Source organism: Ovis canadensis, chromosome 13 (genome assembly GCF_042477335.2).
Source record: "Ovis canadensis isolate MfBH-ARS-UI-01 breed Bighorn chromosome 13, ARS-UI_OviCan_v2, whole genome shotgun sequence".
Lineage (NCBI taxonomy): Eukaryota > Metazoa > Chordata > Mammalia > Artiodactyla > Bovidae > Ovis > Ovis canadensis.
The window spans coordinates 88247962-88272384 of record NC_091257.1 but is presented as its reverse complement, the minus strand read 5'-3'; the positions used below and the strand labels follow the sequence as shown (position 1 = coordinate 88272384).

At 42.8% G+C, this 24423-nt stretch overlaps 2 protein-coding genes across 4 annotated transcripts in view; one reads left to right on the top strand and one right to left on the bottom strand.

The window, feature by feature from the left end:
• Positions 1-6120, bottom strand: part of PKIG (cAMP-dependent protein kinase inhibitor gamma) — a 98130-nt gene extending 92010 nt beyond the window's left edge. Inside the window, exon 1 of one of the 3 annotated variants that reach the window (XR_011248271.1) lies at positions 4286-6120. The gene's annotated coding sequence lies outside the window, so the exon portion shown is untranslated. The remainder of the gene's footprint in view (positions 1-4285) is intronic. The other 2 variants (XM_069548622.1, XM_069548615.1) reach the window with 2 other exon arrangements.
• Positions 4246-22915, top strand: SERINC3 (serine incorporator 3). The gene is made up of 10 exons (XM_069548609.1): positions 4246-4430; positions 10899-11060; positions 11624-11814; positions 13384-13463; positions 14117-14254; positions 14381-14550; positions 15339-15429; positions 17357-17537; positions 19162-19389; positions 20251-22915. The coding sequence occupies exons 1-10, from the start codon at positions 4392-4394 to the stop codon at positions 20387-20389; spliced, it is 1419 nt and encodes a 472-aa protein (XP_069404710.1). The 5' UTR covers positions 4246-4391; the 3' UTR covers positions 20390-22915.
• The last annotated feature ends 1508 nt before the right edge of the window (positions 22916-24423 follow it).

Here is a 24423-nt window from a genome sequence, read left to right as displayed (position 1 = left end):
TAATACAGTACAAGTAGGAGAGCACACAGGCAGAGAAACAGTTTGTTAACAGAAGCGAGGCACCGCTGAAGAGAAAGGTGTGGGCGTGCCCCCTAGTAAGGAGGAGCAGGAAAGAGGGGGTTGGTGTTGTTCAGCTGCCTAGTCGTGTCCCACTCTTCCAGACCCCACGGACTGCAGCACGCCAGGCTTCCCTGTCCCTCACCAGCTCCCGGAGTTTGCCCAAGTTCATGTCCATTACACTGGTGATGCCATGCAGCCATCTCATCCTCTGTTGCCCTCTTCTTCTGCCATCAATCCTTCCCAGCATCGGGGTCTTTCCCTAGTAAGGAGGAGCAGTAAAGAGGGGGTTAATTTCACTCAAATAGGGCAGTTCTTCCGGTTCTTTGTTTACCTTTGGCCAATTATCTGGCTTCTTTTTTCACACCTGACCTGTCCTAGGACCCTCACTAACATGCGTGTGCAACTTTTTTTCCAAGATGGATTCCAGAGAAGGGGCTTTGGCATCGAGTAAGCCCTGGGAGTTGGTGATGGACAGGGAAGCCCGGTGTGCTGCAGTCCATGGGGTCCCAAAGAGTCAGACGTGACTGACCGACTGAACTGAACTATGGGGTGGTGCCCCCTCTTTTTTGACCCCCAAGGAGTCTTTCTGCGCATGTGCAGCATCTCCCTTGCCCCCAGGAGGGGACATATGTGACCTTTTTATCTTTTTCTCAAACAGGGTTTAGCCCCTTTTTGTCCTACCATAACTGTTATCCTCAAATGTCCACAGGAAACAAAGCCTGGTCATTTATCCTGTTTCTATTTCTATTTCTATTTTGAAGTGCAAGTAGGAGGCTTATTATAAATGCCTAACCTGGAGCCCACCTACTTCCTGTCTCAGGAAATGCAAACAGGAGGCTAGTTTGTCTGGCCTAAAGCCCATCTATCTCCTGCCTCACCCTCTCCCCCACCTTTGCCACCTAGATGAAGCACATTTAAATGTTTAGGGTCAGAAACTAAGGTCTGTTTAGTCAAGGCTATGGTTTTTCCTGTGGTCATGTATGGATGTGAGAGCTGGACTGTGAAGAAGGCTGAGCACCGAAGAACTGATGCTTTTGAACTGTGGTGTTGGAGAAGACTCTTGAGAGTCCCTTGGACTGCAAGGAGATCCAACCAATCCATTCTGAAGGAGATCAGCCCTGGGATTTCTTTGGAAAGAATGATGTTAAAGCTGAAACTCCAGTACTTTGGCCTCCTCATGTGAAGAGTTGACTCATTGGAAAAAACTCTGATGCTGGAGGGATTGAGGGCAGTAGGAGAAGGGGACGACAGAGGATGAGATGGCTGGATGGCATCACTGACTCGATGGACGTGAGTCTGAGTGAACTCCAGGAGTTGGTGATGGACAGGGAGGCCTGGTGTGCTGCGATTCATAGGGTTGCAAAGAGTCAGACACGACTGAGCGACTGAACTGAACTGAACTGAGGGTCAGAAACATGGAGAGATGGGTAGGGTCCCACATGGGAGGACTAATGCTTGCAGGTCAGAAAGTGAAAAAAGCTTCAGTGGCTGGCTAGACCCAATGTTCCTCACTGAACATAAACAAGTGCTCACAGAATATAAGCAAATATCAGACAAGGTCACTCTGTATTTGGAGCAAGACATAGACAAGGAAGGCTACTTTGGAACCACAAATATGACTCAACATTCTCCTCTAACAGGAGTGGTCCTGCTTCGTTTTCAAAGGCAACTCTAGCCTGGCTTGAATTCTCCTTCCTTCTGGATAAAATTTATTAAGATACCTAGTTTCTGAATTGTCCTTGCTTCTTGGTGGTGGTTTAGGTGGTTTAGTCGCTAAGTCATGCCTGACTCTTGGGACCTCATGGGCTGGAGCCCACCAGGCTCCTCTGTCCATGGGATTTTCCAGGCAAGAATACTGGAGTGGGTTGCCATTTCCTTCTCCAGGGGATCTTCTGACCTAGGAATTGAACCCAGGTATCCTGCATTGAAGGTGGACTCCTGCACTGCAGGCAGATTTTTTACCGACTGAGCTACGGAGGTAAGCCCTTGCTTCTTAATTGTGTCCAATTCAAAAATGTTCTTCACTTCCTTAAGCCCCTCGTTAGCAGAAACCAGCACAAACCCAAATTCTACAATAAGCTCTTCTCAACTCCCTCTTACTAAGATACCTTGTGGCTTCTCTTAATGCATTGTCCCTTCAAACAAGAATTCTCTATGCAAGAATCCTGGAGTGGGTTGCCATTCCTTTCTCCAGGGGATCTTCCCAACCCAAGGATTGAACCCTGGTCTCCTGCATGGCAAGCTGATTGTTTACCATCTGAGCCACCAGGGAAGCCCTGAAACAAGCTAAGTAACTCTACTCTTTTTTGACTGTGGGCATGTTCCTGGTAGAATCTGATCATGGCTTTATCACAGTTTTAGTTTTTTCCTGCCCAGTCCAATGATGCCCAGACAGAGAGAAGCAAGGATTTTAAGGGCTACCTGGAAGGTTCCATGGTCCTGAAACAACCTGACTTGGGAAGGTAGTTTGCAGTGCAGAAAGAGAAAGAGGCTGAGGCAGGAATTAGGAAAGCTTGAGTAATTCTTCCTCTGCCATCAACCCTTTCTGTGACTTTAGGCAAATCATTTCACTTTCTTTTTCCATTTTTTGTACAAGAAAAGATTAGAATCTACGTCTAAGACTTCTTCCAACCTGAGTATTTTAGGATCCAAGCCCTACAGGTTCTCATACTCCCAGGTAAAAGTTCCCCTGCTCTAGTTATTTGTATAACACTGTCATCATTATTGTCATATCTACATACCACTGATTCTGTTCGGTTTGGAAGTTATTTTTTCTAATTTTTTTCTTTAAATGCACTCAACTTATACTTCAATTTACAAAGGAAAATTTACACCATTACTTGCAGGGAAATCAAATATTGCTTGGTAGAAGTGGAAGCATTTCTACAAACACATACATACACACACCCTAAAACAATGTGATGTAACTGTAGATGTGATTTACTTTTTTGTGTGTGTGTGTGATTTACCTTTTGATGAGATTTGAAAAAGGAAGCCTTCATCATGTTAAAAAAAAGGGAGATATGCAAATATCAGAAAAATGTTAAATACATCCTAGTCACCAACATACTTTCTCTTTAGTTTGAAACAAGACTTTCTCACTCTGCCTTTCAGTTCAGTTCAGTCGCTCAGTTGTGTCCGGTGACCCCATGGACTGTAGCACATCAGGCCTCCCTGTCCATCACCAACTCCTGGAGTTTACTCGAACTCATGTCCATTGAGTCGGTGATACCGTCTAACCATCTCATCCTCTGTTGTCCCCCTCTCCTCCTGCCCTCAATCCTTCCCAGCATCAGGGTCTATCCAATGAGTCAGTTCTTCGCATCAGGTGGCTAAAGTATCGCAGTTTCAGCTTCAGCATCAGTCCTTCCCGTGAATATTCAGGACTGATTTTCTTTAGGATGGACTGGTTGGATCTCCTTGCAGTCCAAGGGACTCTCAAGAGTCTTCTCCAACACACAGTTCAAAAAAAGCATCAGTTCTTCGGCGTTCAGCCTTCTTTATGGTCCAACTCTCACATCTATACATGACTACTGGAAAAACCGTAACTTTGACTAGACAGACCTTTGTTGGCAAACTAATGTCTCTGCTTTTAAATATGCTGTCTAGGTTGGTCATAACTTCTTCCTTCTTCTCTTTTGCCTTTCAGTGTAACTTAATGTCCTGTTTGGGGCTTCCTTGGTGGCTCAGATGGTAAAGAATCTGCCTGCAATGCTGGATACCCGGTGTTCCATGCCTAGTCAGGGAAGATATTTACATATAAGTGGATCCTTAGATCCTTTCATTCACCCCGTGATTTATAAATGCCACATTTTAGAAAACAGTGCACATCTTTTCTGCTTAATTCGGGATTATCCTTCCGTTCTTAGACTAAAGATAAATTCCTCAGGTTAGCTATAAAGTCCTTCCAGGACTGCTCCCTAATTACCTCCTCCTTACATAGTAAGCATTAAATAAACTTTTATTGAAAGAATATGCCCTCATACTACTTTTTCATAGTAGTCACAACATGTCATAGTGTATTTCTGTGTCTTCTTAACTTGGTCATACATTCTTGGGCACTTTTGTACCCCAGATCTTGACAGAGCCCGCTGCGGGGGAATACACAGGAGGCGAAGGAACATAACCAGCTCCTCTTCTGCACGGGCCCCCACCAGTTGAGCCCCGCCTTCTCCCCGAACCCCCAAGGCTGGTGGGCGGGGCCACGCGGTGACGCAAACCTTACGTTTCCGGTCCGAGAAACCGTCGCGTTTCTGGGGAGACGCCTCAGCCGGCAGTTAACCACCGTGCTCTGAACTCGGGTGTCGGCCGCTTCCATCACCCGCGTCACCATGGGGGCCGTGCTGGGCGTCTTCTCCCTCGCCAGCTGGGTGAGTTCGGGGTCTAGTGTCTCTGTTGGTCTTATGGCTTGGGGCTGGGGTGGGGGTGGCGCGACAGGGCTCCCCAAGCCGTGAGCCCCGAACGGGTCTGGGCCCCGGAGGCCAGGGGGTTGGGGGGCCGGCCCTGGGCTGCAGAGGGTATACAAACCCGGGGAGGTCCAGGGTGAAATCCGCGACGCGCTGCGATCGGATGCGGCCGTTCTCCTCCTGCGTTTGCTGAGGAACGTAAGAGGCCAGGTCTCCATTGTTTACAATCTGATCGCCCCGCCCCCGCCAGCCTTCCGGCTCTGGGTTCCTCTGGAGCTGGGATGGGGCCGGGGCTGGGCTCCCTAGGCCGGGGCTCTCTGGTTCATTTCCAAGCGCCGCCTTGGGGTGGCGTCATTTATTTGGGCGGTGGGGGCAGGGGGTGTGTGTGTGGATAATATATTTATCCCATAGCACAGGATTTGCCAAAGCTACAGAGTCTGTGGCAGAGGTGAGATTTTTAACCAAGGCCTGGGTGCGATTCTGGCTCAAGAGAAAGAAGGCCTTGTGGATTATTATTCAGAATTGGAAGTCATGGCCTGAACATTTTGGTGCCTCGTACAAGTCATTTCTTTCTGGCGTCCCTTAAGATGAGGACCATCATCCCAGCATTCCTTGCCTCCAGAGCTGTTGTGAGGATGAAGTGAATAAATGGGTTGAATCACTTTGTATATATGGGTTGAATCAGTTTGTAAATTGTAAACGTCATATTTGCAAAAGGAAAATTATGGTATCTATGGAAGAGAATATGCTGAGTTCACTCATACATTCACTTCAGAGGGGCATGATTCCTTCACATCATTTCCTTGTTTCCTAATTCCCCGCCTGACTTAATTGGCCAAGGAGTCAATCTCAGCTCATTCCACGTCCCTATCTTAGGGACAGACTATATTTTCCATCCTTTAAGATTGTTGAACATAAAGCAAAAGAGCTATTGGTCACTTAAGGGCCTCATGGCTTTCCAGTATTTTGACCTTGCCAAAAATAAGAAATCTTACATGGTTTATTTAATACACCTGTTTAGATACAAGTTTCATGAAATAATTCTTTGGCCTCTGCTGTACTTTTTTTCCGTCACAGTGAAAAAAAAATCCTGGCCAGTTGATTTTTTACAGTGTTTTACAAAATAAGTGTTTTGCAAATACTTACAGTATATTTACAAAATTGCAGCATTTACAAAATAAGATTTAGGGGAAAATAGTTAAGGTCATTAACTAGGGAGTAATATGGTAACTTGAAATCTGAAACACGTGGTGGCTTTGATGTAAAGCCGAGATTTGAGCTGATGCCATCAAAACATTTCTACCTATACATCACTTTTATAGTTTACTGCTTTCTTTTGTTCAATGGGAACAGCAAGTAATTGAGTGTACCAGGGAATGGAGTGAAGGGAAGGAGAATTAAAAGAAAGGTAAAGGGAGCCAAGTCATGTAGATGCCCAGTGATCAACCTAAGGACTTTGGCTTTTACTCTTTGCTGATGATGGGGATCCATTAGAGAAAAGAAGAATGATGTGAACTGGCATCGTGTTGCTGTGTGGAGAATAGATGGTGAAAAAGAAAGGGTAAAGCAGTGCCAGGGGAGGAAAACCTTTTATCCTGTTCTCTGTGGATTAGTGGTCGGGCCTGCAAATTAAACTAAGACAAGTTAGCAAGAAAAAAAAGTTTGTACTTGTGCAACCCACATACCTGTAGGAGTTTGCAGAGATGAACAACTTGAAAGAGCGGTTAGAATATAGGATTTTATTATATGCCTTTCTTAACGGGTGGAGGGGTGCAGGAAAGCGCTTCCCTGGGAAGAACAAAGAGGTTTCTTTAGGAAAGGGGAATGGGTTTTTAGGAGAACAAACAGGAGATAAGAAAGTGTGTGATAGTACTTGTTTATGTGAGTGCAGAGGTCTTTTTCTCTTCTTCAAGGCAATAAAACTCCCTTGGAGAGAGAATTTATGGCAGTTGCTACATTCAGTCAGATGAGAAATGCTCTGAGAGGGCATTTTTCCCCCTGTGTCTTTGGAATCTCACATGTTTTCATCTTAAAATAATTTTTATACTAACTCAGGGTTCTGAATGGGTTACTGTAGCAGCAAGATAGGAGCTATTGCATTTAATCCAGGTGAGAGATGATAGTGGTGACTGGACCAGTGTGATGACTGAGGATGCTGTGAAAGTAGCTAGATTCCGGATACATTTTGAGGTTCGAGCTGGTGTGCGGATAAATGGAATGAGAGTTTTGGGAAAAGAAGGCATCAAGGATGGCTGCACGGTGTTTGACCCGGGCAACAGGAAGAGTGAGCCTGGGTCCTTGGACTCTTTAATCGATGGAAATTAGTAGGAGGCCAGACGAGAATTTCAGGCAAGCAGGAGGAAGGCAAAACAAGCAACAGGTGCCTTTGCTTGCTCCCAAGGGGTGGAGGATCTGGTTCCTTAAATGGGATGTGGGTAGGGACGGATCAGTGGGTTGAGTAAGAGATGTGGCTGAAGCTGTCTGCTTGCCCCCCACCCCCACCCCGCCTTGCTGCTGTTACATGCAGGGACCATGCACAATACCCTGTGCTGTTTTGCTCTCTGCGGCTCAGAAGTAGCAGTTGGTTTATGGCCCTGTTGTATCTTATTGTTCATGCAGGCAGTTATTTTTAGTCCCTTACAGTTTCTTTGTATTCTGCTGCTCAAGGGTTGGTCCAGGTGCAAGCACTCTGGGAAAGGGTCCCAGGTTCCAGCTTATCTCAAGTAGAGTTATTTATGGAGATAGGTGTGGAGCCTTATACCAAGGTCACAGATGCGGAGCTCCACACCAAGGTCATCTCTGGAACTGTCTGAGCCCCATAGCAACTGTTGCCATGAACCTCCCTGATCTAAACCAGCCTGCTCCCTGACCCCATATTAGGTACAAATACTCACCGTAATACTCACCCTCTAGCACCCTAACCAAGCACCTAATGCCACCCTTCCAGCAGGGTTTTTTTTTGTCTTGAGGCTATAAAAGTGAAAAGTGATAGTGTTAGTTGTTTAGTTGTGTCTGATTCTCTGCCACCCCATGGACTGTAGCCTGCCAGGCTCCTCCCTGCATGGACTTCTCCAGGCAAAATTACTGGAGTGGGTACCGTTCCCTTCCCCAGGGGAATCTTCCCGACCCAGGGATCAAACCCAGGTCTCCTAGTAACTCTTGAAGGGGTCTGCTCTCCCTTGAACCGGCCCGCTGTTCTAACAGGTGGCTCTCCATGGTCTGTCAGGAGGTTGGCCCTCTGTGCTAACAGCCAGACTCCCACTCCAGTAAACTCTTCTCTTATTCTGTCTCGTGTCTGGAAATTCTTTTCTAACCTGCACACAGATCATGAAAATAGGGGAGTGACATAACATATAGTAAGATACGTTTGTTCCGCAGTTTGAGTACCTATTGTGTAAGGTGCAAAAGATAGAATGCTAGGTGGTCATCCCCTGCCCACTCCAGGTACAGACAGTTATAAACAAGTAAGAAGGTGTACTGGTTTGCCAGGGCTGGATAACAAAAGACCACAAAGTGGATGACTTAAATAATAGAAATTGATTGGCTCGTCATTTGGAGGCTAGAAGACTGAGATTAAGGTGTCAGCCAGGTTGGTTCCCAGAACTCTGTTCCAGGCTTCTTCCCTAGTTCCTGGTGGTTTGGCAGCAATCTTTGGTGTTCCTTGGTTTATAGATTTCTGCCTTCATCTTTGCATGACGTTCTCTCTGTGATGCTCAGCTGTGTTCAGATTTCTCCTTTGTATGACACCAGTCATGTTTGATTAGGGGCCCACTTTTCTCCAGTAAGACATCATTTTATGGAGTTATATCTGTATTGACCCTGTTTCCAAATCAGGTCACATTCTGAGGCACTGGGGATTAGGACATAAACGTATGAATTTTGGAAGACATAATTCAATTGATAGCAAACAGTGGGCAGTTATTATTAATTGGCTAGAGGAAAAACAGCTAAAGGAGTTAGAAGCATGTGAGTGCAGACGAAATGAACTGGAAGCAATTAGTGTCATTGTTTTTAGCTGTAAAATGTCTGTATCTCTATCTATGACCAGACACAGACTTCTGTTATGGTCTTTTGACCCAGACTGTAGTTAAGGATTGAAGACTGGGGCTGGGGGGTCAATTCCCCATGGCTGTTTTGATTATGGATATTACTGGTTATCGTGATATATGGAGCCCCTGCTATGAAAGAAATTATGCTAGGTGCTATATACTGCTGACATTATCTCATAAAAGATTATCCCTGGGGCCATACTGTAAACCAGAATCCCCCAGTGTCTGCATCTGCTGTTTCTGCTGATGATTCTGAATTAGCCTATCCTTGTAATGTGCCTTGATAACGTCACCTGTCAATTCAAGTGGTTTCCTAATCAGGCATATAGAAGAACGGCTCAAAGCATGTCCTCTCGTCTGGAATGCTCGTTAGGAGAGTTTAGCTGACCAAAGATCCAGGTGACTCTTTTTTTCAAGTGAGGGGAAGTTCACATAACATAAGATTAACTATTTTAAAGAGTATAATTGTGTCATTTAGTACATTCACATGTTGTGCTGTCATAACATATGTCTGGTTCCAGAACATTCTCACCACCGCAAAGAGAAACTCAGTGTCCGCTTAGCAGTCACCTCTCTTCCAGCCTCTGGAAACCACTCCTCTGCTTTCCATCTCCAGATCGACCTGTTTTGGGTATTTCATATGAATGAAATCACATAGTATGTGACCTTTTGTGTCTGGCTTCTTTCACTTGGCATCATGTTTTCGAGGTTCACCCATGTTGTACCAGCTATCAGTACTTCATTTTTATGGCTAGATAATAGTCTGCCCTTTGTGGGTATCTATATGCTATTTATCCATTCACCAGCTGATGGGCATTTAGGTTGTCTCTGCCTTTCAGCAGTTGTAGATGGTGCTGTTTGGAACATTCATGTCCAAATTTTGTTTGAATACTTGCTTCAGTTCTTTTGGGTGTATGTGTGAGTTGGAATTACTGGGTCATATGATAATTCTGTGTTTAATTTTGAGGAGTCTCTGGGTTACTCTTCAGTGGAGCCAAAAGTCTTTTGCTTCTGTTATTTGTAAGGGTTTCTGTGTAATGTTGCCTTATGCTGTAATATTAGATTTGGTAGCTAGGATTCTCAGAAATCAGCAGGTGAGGTTAGGTTTCAGTTTTTCTCAGTATTAAGATATATTGTTTTTAAACAAAATATGCTGTCTGTGGGAACATAACCAACACTTAGTGGGCCTTTACTATGTTTTAAGTACTGTGTTGAGTGCTCATTTAATATAGCAGTGTCTGAAGGAGGAAGATTCTGTTACTGAGTTTATTTTACACATGGAGAAATAAGCTTACATTTTGTAACTTGCTGAGGTAAAATGGTAGAAATAACACTGACTCCAGAGCTTGCTGGGGTCCAGCCTCAGCAGGATCCAGGGATACCCTCAGGATGGACGGTGTTGGCAAGAGAGAAACTGAGGCAGCCTCTCAGTCTTTCTTTGGACTGCCTGTTTATTTCAAGCTTATGATTCTCTTTTATACTTTTACAAAAGCATTAGGTCAGAGGTTTGATATTTTTAGTTCCCATTGACCCAGATTTATTTTTCTCCAAAAATCATTGTTGCCCCTCAAAAGGAGTTCCTTCCTCAGCGGTTCTCTTATCTACTTCTTCTCATGTGTCCTTGTGAATACACTGTAACTCATGCTAATGTCTGGGCTGCATACCGCGTTCCTCAGTTTATTTCGTATCTTTCTAAGTCCTGTTTGCCCCTAGTATCCTAAGTTCACTATTTCTTAGAAAGGGCTTCTAGCTAATAATATCTCTAAAGTCCCTAATTTCTATAAGCTATAGTAGAATATGCTAACATTACAGCAATCCTTAAATCTTTAGCTTCTAACTATTTTAATTATTCCTAAGCCCTAAATTCAGCAAACTTCTTTGCCATAAACATTTTTCTCACAAATGGGCCTCAGATAGGAATCCTTCCCATGGTCTCAAGCTGCGGCCTCTGTGCTCACCCTGGAACACTCTTTTGTAAAAGTCCTTGAACAAATGTCAGTGATTAACTTTATGAATTATTCTTTGAGCACAGCTGCAGAAGGCTTTATGCCTTCTCTTGCTCCTCTCAAAAACAGTAAGCACCTTAATATTCTCTTCAGTCAACTCAGCAGAGGAAAGGAAAACACAAGTCAGAATCACAAAGCCTAACTCCTTATTCTGGGTGTGTGCCTACGGAACAAAGGGAGGGGATTTAAGGCTGTGCCTCTATTTTGTCAGTAATGCCTAACACGGCTCCGACAAGAGCTCATGCTTTTAACCACTTGCTCCCAGCTCTGACTCTTCAGAGAAGGCTCTCGGAGCCTGGGGTGCCTGGCCTCTGTCCTGGATGCCGGGAAGGGGCCGCTGAAGGCCGTCTCACGTGGCGATGCTCTGTCCGTTGCAGGTCCCGTGCCTTTGTGGCGGAGCGTCGTGTTTGCTGTGCAGTTGCTGTCCCAACAGTAAGAATTCCACCTTGACTCGCCTCATCTACGCTTTCATCCTCTTCCTGGGCACCGTTGTCTGTTTTATCATGTTTCATGAGGGTATGGAGACTCAGCTGAAAAAGGTAAGTAGAAGTAACATTATATTAACATTACAGTAACAAGTAACATTATTAATGTAGTGGTTTTAATTATTTTATGTTTTGCAAAAATTTTAGTTGTAATTAGTATTTATTTCTTCACTGTTGTGAAACTCAATCAAGTTCAGTGGATTGGTTGGGATCGTACATTTCAGTTCTAGTCAAGACAGAGTAGGAAGGTATTAATCTTTTCCCAAAGTAAAGGTAGTATCAGAAGCAACATCTTTAGTCTAACAACTTTCGAAAAGATACTAAAAGAGTGGCCTGAAAGCTCTTTTAAATAAAGTATATTTTAATCTAGACTAGCCTTTATTTGCAGAGAAGGGCCAAAAAGAGAGCACTTGACTTTTATTTTTAAAATGCAACTTGTTTATATTGTTCGGTGACAAGATTGTAAGTGAATTGAAAGCCAAAGCAAAAAGTCCCACAGGAGGGTCTTGCAGTTTTTGAAGTGGCCGGTTTTATAAATCCAGGCTTTTCTGTGGTGGGATCGAATCTCTCTTTAAATGTGGATATTCCCTTAGCATTAAAATGTTTTTTCTTTCCAGATACCTGGATTCTGTGATGAAGGACTTAGTACCAGGATTACTGATATTATGGATAAAGATTGTGATGTGCTGGTTCGTTATAAAGCTGTGTATCGAATCAACTTTGCCTTGGCCGTCTTCTTCTTTGCCTTTTCTCTGCTCATGTTAAATGTTAAAACGAGTAAAGATCCCAGAGCAGCCATACACAATGGGTAGGTAGGAATTATTTATTGTTAACTTGTCACAGTGTTGTATCTTCGCCTTCAGCGGTTAATGTTGCCATTTTGATGAAAGCAGTGCAGTATATAATCAGTGGCCCAGATGTACTTCTCATCTATTATACATGGGAAGTTGTGTCAAGGTCATTTTCAGTTGGAGCCCTGCAGTATAGCGGAGGTAGAGTGGACAACGAGAATCTTTTTTTTTTTTTGTATTATTTATTTATTTAGTATTTTTTAAAAATATTTTTGCGTCAGGTTCCTATATTTCTCGGCACACCTATGAAACCGTTCAAGCATTGTACTAGGCACTTCACACACAGAAACACACATTTTTTTTTCTGTTGTTAAAAGATAAACATGTACCTGATATGTTTAGACAGGATACAGAAAGATAAATAGTGAATATATTTGGGGCACTGATTCACATGTTCTGTCGCTTCCCACTCCTGATCCCCAGTTCCTCTTTTACATGTATTTCAGAGAGGTTAAAGAAATTGCCTAAGATCTCTCAGCTAGAGAGGGTTGGCGCTGGGATTGAAACTCCAATCTGTTCAGCTCCAAAGCTGCTTGCTTTCCACGCTGCCATGCAAAGTAGTGTTTAAAGGTTGACTAAAAGCCAGGTTTGGACTTGTGATGAGCTGTGTGATTGAGGGCAAGGGGTTTATGTCCAGTTGCCTGATGTGCAGCTTGCCAAACTGAGATGCTGAGATTTGCAGCAGAGCCCAGAAGACACATCTTGGATCCGCCTCCCTGAAGGCCAGAGGCTGTAGATACTTACGGGATAAAGAAGCAGGGTAGTCTTACTTGTGGGAATGGGAAGGTAAGGAACAGGTGCTGTAACCGGTGTTCTGCACAGGTCTTTATCTTAATTACAAGCTTGAAATGGCAACCCACTCCAGTATTCTTGGCTAGAAAATCCCATGGACAGAGGAGCCTGGTGTCCATGGGGTCGCAAAGAGCGACTGAGCGACTTCACTTTCACTTTCTTTAACAGGATACTTAGCATAATCAGGGGGTGGAGTTTTTGGCACTCTGAATTCATTGAACACCCTGTGCAGGCCCTGTTGTAGGGTCAGTAGTCCCAACCAGTGTTAACCAGCTTGAACTGGACAAAAACTAACTCCCGGTTTCTGAAAAACAGCTTAAGTCCCCGTTGCTGTAGCAACCCATACATCAGAGGCAAGTATCTATAGGGGTGGTTAAAGAGTCTTGGGATATATTATCTAGGCTGTAGGTAGGAAGGTATGAAATTTGAAAAAATTTAGACAAGCCTTTTGAAGGCAAGGCCACAAACGGAGGAGTTCTTTAACGAGCTGTTAAAGCAGGGAAACTCTAAGGTAATGTGTTTCTTTCTTATTAACGTGAATGATTGGGTCTCTGCTAATATTTGTCCTCAAACCATGTGAAATACTGAGTGAAGTAGCTTCATGTCAGATGAAGAAACAAGCCCAATCATGTTGAAAGTGGCTAGTAAGGCTTTATTTTTATATTTCAGAAGTTTATTTTCTCAATGAAAGGGAAAAATTAGCATTTCATAAGTGTACTTTTATATTTTAATAGATTTTGGTTCTTCAAAATTGCTGCCATTGTTGGTATCATGGTTGGATCTTTCTATATTCCTGGAGGCCACTTCAACACAGGTATGGTTCACTATAACAGGGGCTAATTATAATGTACACAAACTCTATAGATGACTGCATTCATTACTGATTTTGCAGAACTGGTAATTAAGTGAGATGGTGTTCAATTATCATGACTTGATACTAATATTAAGATATTAATTGACTGATTAAAGCCAGGAGACATTCAGCCCACTTCACAGCTATTCTGAAACCAGATGTTAATTGTTTGCCAGTATTTTAGGTTTCCCTTCTCACTTGGCAGTATGAAGTTAATCGGGCTTGTCAGCATAAGGACTTGTAACCGTGTGCTCCACCATCCCCGTTTTAACCCGCTTCCTTTTTGTGGCGTCATATGGCATCTGTGGATTTCCATTGTGATTTATATCCCTATGAGTAAAGGAAAGGGCTTATATCTTTTCCATTTGTAATGTTAGACCATGGGCTCTCCTTAGCACAAGCTAGAATAGATTTTAAAAGGTCTGAAACCCAACAGAACACCTGTCACAGAATGCCTTTTAGTTTGGAATTGCGATAATCTTGCTGTACTGCTCAAGACAGAATATGTCTTATTATTACCTTTTCTTACTTGAAACCTTTTTAGTGTGTTGGACAGTAACACTCTGATATGTTGCTCCTGTGGTAAAGAATAACTTTGTGCTTTTGGTTTGTAGCCTGGTTTGTTATTGGCATGGTAGGGGCTTTCTTCTTCATCCTCATCCAGCTGGTGCTGTTGGTAGACTTTGCTCACTCTTGGAATGAATCATGGGTAAATCGAATGGAAGAAGGGAATCCAAGATGCTGGTATGCCGGTAGGTGTCAAACCCCTATGAGAGCCACACTGCATTATACTACGTTAAACTGGGTGAAAATTGATCCTCGTTAGTTTAAAAGTTTGTTATAACTGTGAGCATTCATGTTCATTTTCTATTTTCTAGCTTTACTGTCTATCACAAGCTTGTTTTATATCCTGTCAATCATCTTTGCCGGGTTGCTGTACAAATACTACACCAAACCAGATGGCTGCACAGAAAACAAGTTCTTCATCAGTTTTAATCTGATCCTTTGCGTGGTGATTTCTGTTTTGTCAATCCATCCAAAAATTCAGGTATGGTTATGATTTCTGCTTCTTCCTCCTATGAGAGATTTTTAATTAATGCTAAACTTGAAACCTAGGTAACCTTTTATATGAATTTATGTCCAAGTTTATCTACTTAAACGTTTTTCTACTGTAGCATGATAAAATCTTCATAATTAATCATAAAATGTACCATTGGATGTCAGTATTATAATTAAATGAATAATTTCCCTATTATTTAAGGGGGAAAAAACTATGTAACTTGAGAATTTATTATCCTTATAAAATTGTTTATATCACAAGAATGAGTCTTAGAAATCTTTAGCAGAGATATTTTAGGGGAATTAAACTAGAAAAATATGATTTTAATATTTAAAACACAACTCATGCTCCTGAGTTTCCTCATTTAAATACCATATTTTAAAAATTCATGGATCTTCAGATATGAAATATGAAAAGAACATCACCTCTCCTTTTAAAAGTGAGAAAACTGAAGGTCCAGAGAGTTGATGAATTACCTCGCTAGTTAAGGGCAAGGCTTAGCTTTGATTTCACTATACCAGGGAACTAGTGGTAAATCCAAGCCTTTGTATGATACACAGGAATTTCCAGGGTTATAAAATGCCTGAGAATAGGTGGTATATGCCTCCTCTTTCTTGGTTATTTTTCAAGCTAACTTAAACTGAAAGGTTACTTGTCATCTTTCATCTGTCAAGCAGAATCAAAAGGTTCTCAATAGCAGCTCAGTGGGTCCCAGGAAGTACGTTTTTAGAAATCCAGCCCTTGCAGTTCCTATTGTTTTCTTTTCGATTCCATAGGAACACCAGCCTCGTTCTGGCCTCCTGCAGTCTTCTCTCATCACCCTCTACACCATGTACCTCACGTGGTCAGCCATGTCCAATGAACCTGGTAAGCAAATTTTAAAAGCACATGCATTTGATGGAAAGAAAGTAAGAAATGGGAGTTCTCTGGCAGTGCAGTGGTTAGGACTCAGCTTTCACTGCTGTGGGTGTAGGCTTGATCCCTGGTTGGGAAACTTAAGATCCCACAAGCTGTGCCATGTACATCAGGAGTAAAAGAAAGTACGAAATAACTCCTTTGGTGGGTGCCAGAACTAGAGCTGGAGCAAATGTCAGACAAACAAATGAACAAACAAAAACTTCACTTAAATGTACAATGCCTTTGGTATTTACCTCTCAAATTTTATTCTCCATGTCTGCTCCTAGCTGTTCAGAGCTGAAAGCCTAAAGGACCACCTGAAGGACCTTTATATGTCCAGGCTTTTACCTGGACTAAATCAGATCAGTTAAGGGCTGAACAAGGCAACATTGTTTTGGCCCTTTGTAGAATTACGTTAATTGAATTTTATGTTGGTGGTACAGGCTTCAGAAGAAATAGCTGCAGGAAATCTCCTTTTGTAGGTCTTATGGGATTGTTTCTCAATATAGTATGTAGATGGGGAAGCAGTGGAAACAGTGTCAGACTTTATTTTTTGGGGCTCCAAAATCACTGCAGATGGTGACTGCAGGCATGAAATTAAAAGACGTTTACTCCTTAGAAGGAAAGTTATGACCAACCTAGATAGTATATTCAAAAGCAGACACATTACTTTGGCGACTAAGGTCCATCTAGTCAAGGCTATGGTTTTTCCTGTGGTCATGTATGGATGTGAGAGTTGGACTGTGAAGAAGGCTGAGTGCCGAAGAATTGATGCTTTTGAACTGTGGTGCTGGAGAAGACTCTTGAGAGTCCCTTGGACTGCAAGGAGATCCAGCCAGTCCGTTCTGAAGGAGATCAGCCCTGGGATTTCTTTGGAAGGAATGATGCTAAAGCTGAAACTCCAGTACTTTGGCCACCTCACGCGAAGAGTTGACTCATTGGAAAAGACTCTGATGCTGGGGAGGATTGGGGGCAGGAGGAGAAGGGGACGACAGAGGATGAGATGGCTGGATGGCATCACGGACTCGATGAACGTGAATCTGAGTGAACTCCAGGAGATGGTGATGGACAGGGAGGCCTGGCGTGCTGCGATTCATGGGGTAGCAAAGAGTTGGACACGACTGAGCGACTGAACTGAACTGAACTGTGGACTAGTTTTCAAGGAAAACCATTACTGCAGACCATCCAATGATGACTCAACTTATCTTTATTATATTCCTATATAACTGTGCAGAGACAGGAATAGGGATAAACTCCTTGTGCCCTTTTTTTTTTTTTTAAATAACCAGGCCAATTTTTTGAATCTTCCTTATTTTGCAAACAAATTTATCTTTTTTAAACTTTTTGTTTTATATTGGATTATATTTGATTAACAATGTTGCGATAGTTTCAGGTGTACAGCAAAGTGATTTAGTTGTACGTTTTCCCATTTAGGCTGTTACATAATATTGAGCAGAGTAGGTCCTTGTTAGTTATCCATTTTAAACATAGCAGTGTATACATGTCCATCCCAACCTCCCCACCACCCTTCCCCCTGGTAACTCCAAGTTCCTTCTCTAAGTCTGTGTAAACTCCTTATACTTTAAGCACACAACTGTAGAGCCCCAAAGACTTGCTAGTTAAACTTCGAAACCAGTTAAATCGAGATTGACATTTATAAAATTGGACAAATACTCTGTTGCTGTAGTTTTCTTTACTCTTTATAAAAAACCAAGTCTTTGATTGCAATACAGAGGTGTTACTTACTGCCCAGTTGCAGGTTCTTTGAAGTATAACATTCTCATGTTTGAAATTGTGTTTTGTTACCATGACTGAGTGATGTGTAAACACACCCCTCACATCCTTTTGGACCCCGATGAGTTATCCCTAAAGACAAAAAGCAGTTTCTCATTGTCAGATCGTTCCTGCAACCCTGGCCTGTTGAGCATCATCACACACATGGCCTCATCCACCTTGGCCCCTGCGAATACAACTGCTCCAGCCCCTACCCCTGCTGTGCCGTCAGAGAGCGGGCCTTCTCTGAATAAGGAGAATTTCACTGGGCTGTTAGTCTTTGTTCTCTCCCTTTCCTATTCTAGGTAAGTTAAAAAGTCCTTGACTTGCCTCAGTTAACTCTAAAGTGATGTTTCTATAAGTTCAGTAAATCCTCTTGTGAAATAATTCCCCCCAGCCTTACTAAGAGATATGTTCTCCTTTATATAGGAAGATAAAGCCCTTACCTGACCTGACTCTAGATTAGCTAGAATAGTGGCTCTGTTTAGGGTGATGTTTATTTTATGATCATTGTAAATAATATACGGAACTAGCAGAATCTTATGCACGAAATGCTCAAGTTGGTATTTAATCCAAAACCTCAGATACAATCTATGTTAGCAGTTTGTACTCATTCTCTCACCCATTTTTATTGATTGATATTGTCTATCTAATACTGTGTGATACTTTAATAATTTTAAAATGTGAAATAATACAAATAGGCCAGGATATATTTATATAAACTAACAGTGTAAGTGAGGGCAGTTTAAAGTAGGAAATGAAATTGTCCTCCCTCTAAATTCACCTTTTCTGTGGTTAAATTTTGGCACATATTATTTCAGACTTTTTTATTTTGCTTATACTTACTATCTATTAATCTATTTGTATCTATATTATTATGTATATTTTTATAAATAGTTACATAATTTTATATCACTTGATATATAATTTAAAAACAGAGAACATACTATATAATAGTATAATAGTACACTATTCTGGAATACATATGAATTTGTCATAATTTGGACAGCTTTGCACACATAATGTGTAGTTTTACCCTTTTTTTTTCCTTTTTTTCTTTTTTTTAATTATTGCTTAAAATATGGGTTGGCAGCCATATTTTGGCTTGGGCCGACTTCCTATTTCTCTAAATAAAGTTTTATTGGCTTATAGCTATGTTCATTTGTTTCATGCTCTCTGTGACTATTTTTGTTTATTTCCTTTGATTCTTGATCTTAAGAGGGGAGCTTTTAATCTTTCACTATTAAATACAACTTTTTCATAGAGGCCCTTTATCAATTTGAGGAAGTTTTCTATTTCTAGTTTGAGTTTTTATCATAAAAAAGTATCAGATTTTTGCCAAAAAATTTTTTTCTTAATGTCTGTTGAGATATTCATGTGGAATTTGTCCTTTATTTGTATGTACTTTTAAATTCAGTCATTTAACAAACTTTTAGTGAGCATCTGCTGTATATTAGAAATGCATAGATGACTAAGGTCATTGCCAGGTCATTCCTTGTGAGTAGCAAGGAAGACAGGAGTGGTTAAGTGATACAGCAGAAGGAAGAATAAGGAACTAGGGCAGTTTAATCCAGCCTAGTGATGGGGTGACATCAGAGAAGACTTCCTAGAGGACACGGTATGATTAGAGAGTTAAAGAGTGAGTGAGTTAGCTGGGCGAAGGCAGGCATTGCATTCTGAGCAAAGGAGAGATACTTCTGGAATCCTGGGAGAAGACACCGTAAGCATAGTGTATTCTGGGAAACCCCTCCAGGCAGTTAAAGCACCAAATTGTAACTGTTAGGATCAGAACTTTAAGCAAACCCTTCAGAAGCCCTTCAGTCCCCAAAGCAGGAGCAGTTTAGAAATAACCTTCACGTGTACAGGCCCGTGACAGCACTTCATCTTCATGGCCCCCTTCTGATTTACCTTCCTGGGATCACTTTGCAGCATCCGCAATTCCAGCAATAGCCAAGTAAGTAAGCTGACACTGTCAGGAAGTGACAGCGTGATCCTCCGTGATACGGCTGCCAATGGCGCCAGCGATGAGGAAGACGGACGGCCTCGGCGGGCAGTGGACAACGAGCGAGAGGGGGTGCAGTACAACTACTCCATGTTCCACCTCATGCTCTGCTCGGCTTCCCTGTACATCATGATGACCTTGACCAACTGGTACAGGTAGGAGGCAGAGAACTGAGGAAGCCCACTTAGCTCCCTGGGGTTGCCTGTAAGAGCTCCTGACCTCAGAATCCTCTTCTTTTACCCATATAATGAAAGTGTGTTCAGTGCTCACGTTTTTCTGAAATACTTCTGAATTTTTTTTCTCCTCTTGCATTTAAAATCCAGTTGGAATGCCTACAGTGAAAATTATGGGAAGCCCTTCCAAACTTGAGTAACTCGAGAGAGAAAATCATGACATAAAGTGATCTGACTTGTCTTTGTTCCCTGAGTTTTCTTTGTCTAGAGATGGCCATGTAGAGTATTATGATCAAAGGAAACATCTGGTAAAGCAGGGAAGATTCAGTAAATTCATTTCAGTCTTGAATTTTACCAGTATGTAGAATAGCCAGATGTTCTTGAAGAACTTTTTGCAAGGAATGGTCAGAGGTCTTCATGCAGGCTAAAAGATAAAAGTTGTTTGAGCGGCAGAGCCCCCTGCTCATAAAAACAAAAAAATAGCAACTTTCTCAAGTCCCTTCTGGTAACTGACTACAGAGTAGTGAGTGTCAGGCGAGTTTCAGTGGAGACTTTCTTAGCTTTTGCTGAGGGGCCCCTATATGCTGAAATTAGGCTCCTTTACTTAACTCTCAGGGGCTTCCCAGGTGGCTCAGAGAATCTGCCAGCCAAGCAGGAGACGTGGGTTCGATTCCTGGGTTGGGAAGGTCCCCTGGAGAAGGGCATGGCAACCCACTCGAGTATTCTTGCCTGGGAAATCTCATGGACAGAAGAGCCTGGTAGGCTGTAGTCCCTGGGGTTGCAAAAGTGTTGGACTTAGTGACTAAACAACAGCAACCACCTAACTCTCTGCCGTTTTCTCAGCCCTGATGCAAACTTCCAGAGCATGACTAGCAAGTGGCCAGCTGTGTGGGTCAAGATCAGTTCCAGCTGGTTCTGCCTCCTCCTCTACGTCTGGACCCTTGTGGCTCCGCTTGTCCTCACCAATCGAGACTTCAGCTGAAGCTGAGTGCCAAGGACACCACTGAAATTCATAAAGGTCTCCTTTGCTGAAAGCTCCCTTACTGTTTACTTTCGCTTCAACTAATATATTAAGCAAATGCTTTGCAAATAAGACTATATCCAGGTTTATATCGGAGGGCAAGATGGAATAATGCTTGATGCAGGATCAGAACCTTTCATTTATATCTCTATTATGTTTATTTGTAAGGATAGAGAGCAAAAGGAACAGATTGTGTTTTAAAGTGAACTACAGCTGTGCTGTGAAGAGAGTTCTTTATTAAGACTTGTAGGTTCCTACAACTTTGACTTAAAATGTAAGACAAAAATGTTGGATATTTGAGGTTGTCATTAATATATTTCTATTGCAGTATCTTTAAAGAACAAAGTAATTATAATAATGCATTTATATGACAGTTTTCTTCTGTGAAAGTCTTTACTGTGTGATACAGGCCCTCTGTTCAGTCCTTAAACTCAGTGCTTGGGGAAAGGAGTCTGTGTGCAGGTCTTGCCCCAGAAGAGGGGTTGTTGGTATGGCTGCTGCTGCTACGTCTTGAAGTTTTTTTATTTCCTTTTTATTTTTTATACTACAGCATTGATGCTGCTTGATTCAAGCCTGTGGCTTTGCTAGAAATGTTAATTTCAATAAACGCTTTGTATGTTTGGTTAAGCTGAAGATTCACTTGAAAAACTGGTGCAGCTTTAGTCTATGTCATTATCTTGTTACAAGTATGTAAACTATAAATGCATGTGAATATATTTGCACTATAAAGGTATTTGATTAAAATAGAAAGACTTACACTTTTTAAGGTCCTTTCTTTAACAGCTTTGATGAGTTAGCAGCATTTTAGGTTTTTCATTGTTTTAGACTTTTTTGGGCAGTAAGACTTAAAAAGCATCTTCCAGAATGCTCTCCTGTTCCTTCTAAAATTTAAGGTCTGACCAGTGAGTAAAGTCTTGAACTCATTCAGAAGTTCTACTAAATGTCTTTCCTGGGCAAGACACTTGGGTAGATGAGAGATAAGGCTTGCGTTCTCTGGAAGCTTCTTTGGGAGAGGTGGCACAGAGGGAAGTAGGGTAGAGCAGCCTGCGTGCTCGGCGACGGTGCACCGCATGTTCTGTACCGGCCCCGTCAGGCCTGGGGTACAGCCGCAAACGGGACAGGCACCAGCTCTGCCGGCCTGGACTTAGCGTTTCAAAGAGGCGTTGCAATTAGTGCTGTGATTTAGGAATTGCAGAAAACTCACAGGAGAGGTGCCGGGTGGGGAGTGTCATGGGAGGCTCCCTGAGAAAAGTGATATCTAAGCCAAGAAATGTTAGGAGTTCACGAATGAGAGGAATAGGGGAGTGGAGTGGCACCGCTGAAGGATGGACTGAACTGCATGTGAAGGGTAGGGAGATTTCAAAAATAGATACACTGTGTTCAGTGAAGCTTTAATGGGGAGAAGTGGTCTGGGAGGAGGCCACGAAGGGCTTTGTAAACCACACTGAAGAGTTTGGACCTTGTGCAGGGGCAGCACAGAGGAACAGAGAGTGCCGTGGGCAGATGGTCTCGTCAGTCACTGCAGCTGATGTATGGAGATGGGATCTAGAGAAGGAGACCGGGGCAGTCCTTATGAGATCTGAAGCAGAGAAGGCAAGTGAGAATAGAAATTGACAGCTGAGAGTTCCTCAGTAATTAAACGTTTTAACTTGGCAGTTGATTAGCTGTGGGAGAGAGGTTGATTCCTGAGTGATGCTAGTTTAGCCACCTGAAATCTCTGGTGGTGCTGTTTATATGGTGAGAAAAACCAGAAGCGGAGGAACAACCTGTGCTAGAAGAAAGATGGAGGTGGGCTCTGAAGATGGCTGTTTAGGTTTGGAAGCATGCTTTGTTATTTTCTGTCAGGCTGGTCAGTAAATATTTACTGAGTACATACTATGCTTTACAACCTTAGGCAAATGACAAGCCATCTGAGCCTCAGTGTTCCCTTTGTTTGAAAGCTTATCTTGGTACAGAAGAGCATTTAGAGAGTAAAATTTCTTTGCAAAGTGCTTAACCATTGTAAGCACGCTGGTGGTAGCCGCTCATCGCCACATGGGCTAAAATGAGACTGGTCAATAGTCAGAGGTCAGAGTTATTCAGCCGTAATCTAATGGAGGTGAGATTTGAGGGTTCTTACAGAATTAGACAGGGCCTAGAGCGGACAGTCTCAGCTGAGCTGTAGGTGTGGGGTCAGGAAGCAGGGCTTGATAGGAACTGTTGGAACTGCTACCATTTAAACCAGTACTTTATGCCTTGGCTCAGAAAGAAAATTGCCAGTGATGTGGAGGACAGTTAGGGAAGGTATAGCCCTTTACTCTGCCGGTGTAAAGCAGTCACCCCATTTTCCTTAAAGAAGGGCCAGCCAGATTAAGACCTTTAAGGGTCCTGAACTTTAAAAACATCACCGTGTACCACCCCTCCCCCACCTTATGTCACTTAAAAGCAATACTAAACTGTAAAATAAGTGTAACAGAGTCCAATAAAGTTTTTATTTTTTTCTCATGATGATAACTTCGTTAATTTGAAATAACAAATTCGCTTTTAAAACCGAAGGGGCAGTGTCCCTACTTTGCTTGGTTATGAAAGCAAGTTAAAACTGGCCTGTTGCTGGGACAGCCAGTAGTGTACTCAAGTTCAGCCCAGTTCAGTCGTTCAGTCGTGTCCGACTCTTTGCAACCCCATGAACCGCAGCACGCCAGGCCTCCCTGTCCATCACCAACTCCTGGAGTTCACCCAGACCCGTGTCCATCGAGTCAGTGATGCCATCCAGCCATCTCATCCTCTGTCGTCCCCTTCTCCTCCTGCCCACAATCCCTCCCAGCATCGGGTCTTTTCCAGTGAGTCAGGTCTTCATATCAAGTGGTCAGAGTGTTGGAGTTTCAGCTTCAACATCAGTCCTTCCAATGGACACCCAGGACTGATCTCCTTTAAGATGGACTGGTTGGATCTCCTTGCAGTCCAAGGAACTCTCAAGAGTCTTCTCCAACACCACAGTTCAAAAGCACCAATTCTTCAGCACTCAGCTTTCTTTATAGTCCAACTCTCACATCCATACATGACCACTGGAAAAACCATAGCCTTGACTAGATGGACCTTTGTTGGCAAAGTAATGTCTCTGCTTTTTAATATGCTGTCTAGGCTGGTGTACTCAAGACTCAAGTGAATTATACATGTTGAGTGCTGAATCATACACATGCATTAAAAAAAATCAGTATTTTAGGTAAGCTTAGGATTCCTCTGTAAAGCAAGAGGGTATTTTGAATCCTCAGACCTCATGGTGTCATCCCATTCTAGAAGAGTCCCCTGGTGTCTCATTGCCATGAAGCAGGCCTGTCTGTCCTGCACTGTTGCTGATTGGGGGCCCTGGCTCCGAGGTCAGCTGTGTGCCCTAGGAATTCATTAAAGGCAACAGTGTGGCTGCCACTTCTGCACGCTTAGAGCTGGGAGAAAGCTTGTCGGCCCTTCTCGGATTTCCCTTTCTGGGTTGCTCTTGCTAGGCATTCTGTTGGATGGGAAATAAAACTCTTGATAATCAAAGATACTCCCAAAGAATGGCTGTGGACCTGGTTTTCCGTGCTTTTGATGTTCTGGACCAAACCATAACTCAGACCTAATTTAAACCCGACAACTTTTGTGTTCATTCCAGTCCCCGATTGATGATATTTTTCTTTTTAGATATTGAGGCTAAAGTGACTGTTCAGTACTATGAGGCATGTATTTGATCTCCGTGGATGGATGGCTGATGCCAGGCTCGTGCTTATTAATGGGAGCTGCTGTTCATCTCTCTACACGTCATGTCGGTCTCTCCATCCTGTTACTGCCCAAATCGGGCCACCTGCTCAGTAGTCTCCTCACTACCGTGGGGTGACTTCAGTCACATGGTGCCTGCATCCTCAGGTGAAGAAAAATGAGAGCTGCCCCCAAATAGCAACATGTCCCAAGGAAGGAACGGATATTATCCACAGCTCTGTAAAGTGTTGATGATTCTCCCCTTTTGTAGATCACACTGAGAT

Bases quoted from the DNA above. Each gene is read 5' to 3' on its own strand.
- SERINC3 (XM_069548609.1), top strand. From the start codon at position 4,392: ATGGGGGCCGTGCTGGGCGTCTTCTCCCTCGCCAGCTGG. The intron at 13,464-14,116 runs GTATGGTTCACT...TTTGGTTTGTAG, and splicing joins TGGAGGCCACTTCAACACAG to CCTGGTTTGTTATTGGCATG. The intron at 14,255-14,380 runs GTAGGTGTCAAA...TCTATTTTCTAG, and splicing joins TCCAAGATGCTGGTATGCCG to CTTTACTGTCTATCACAAGC.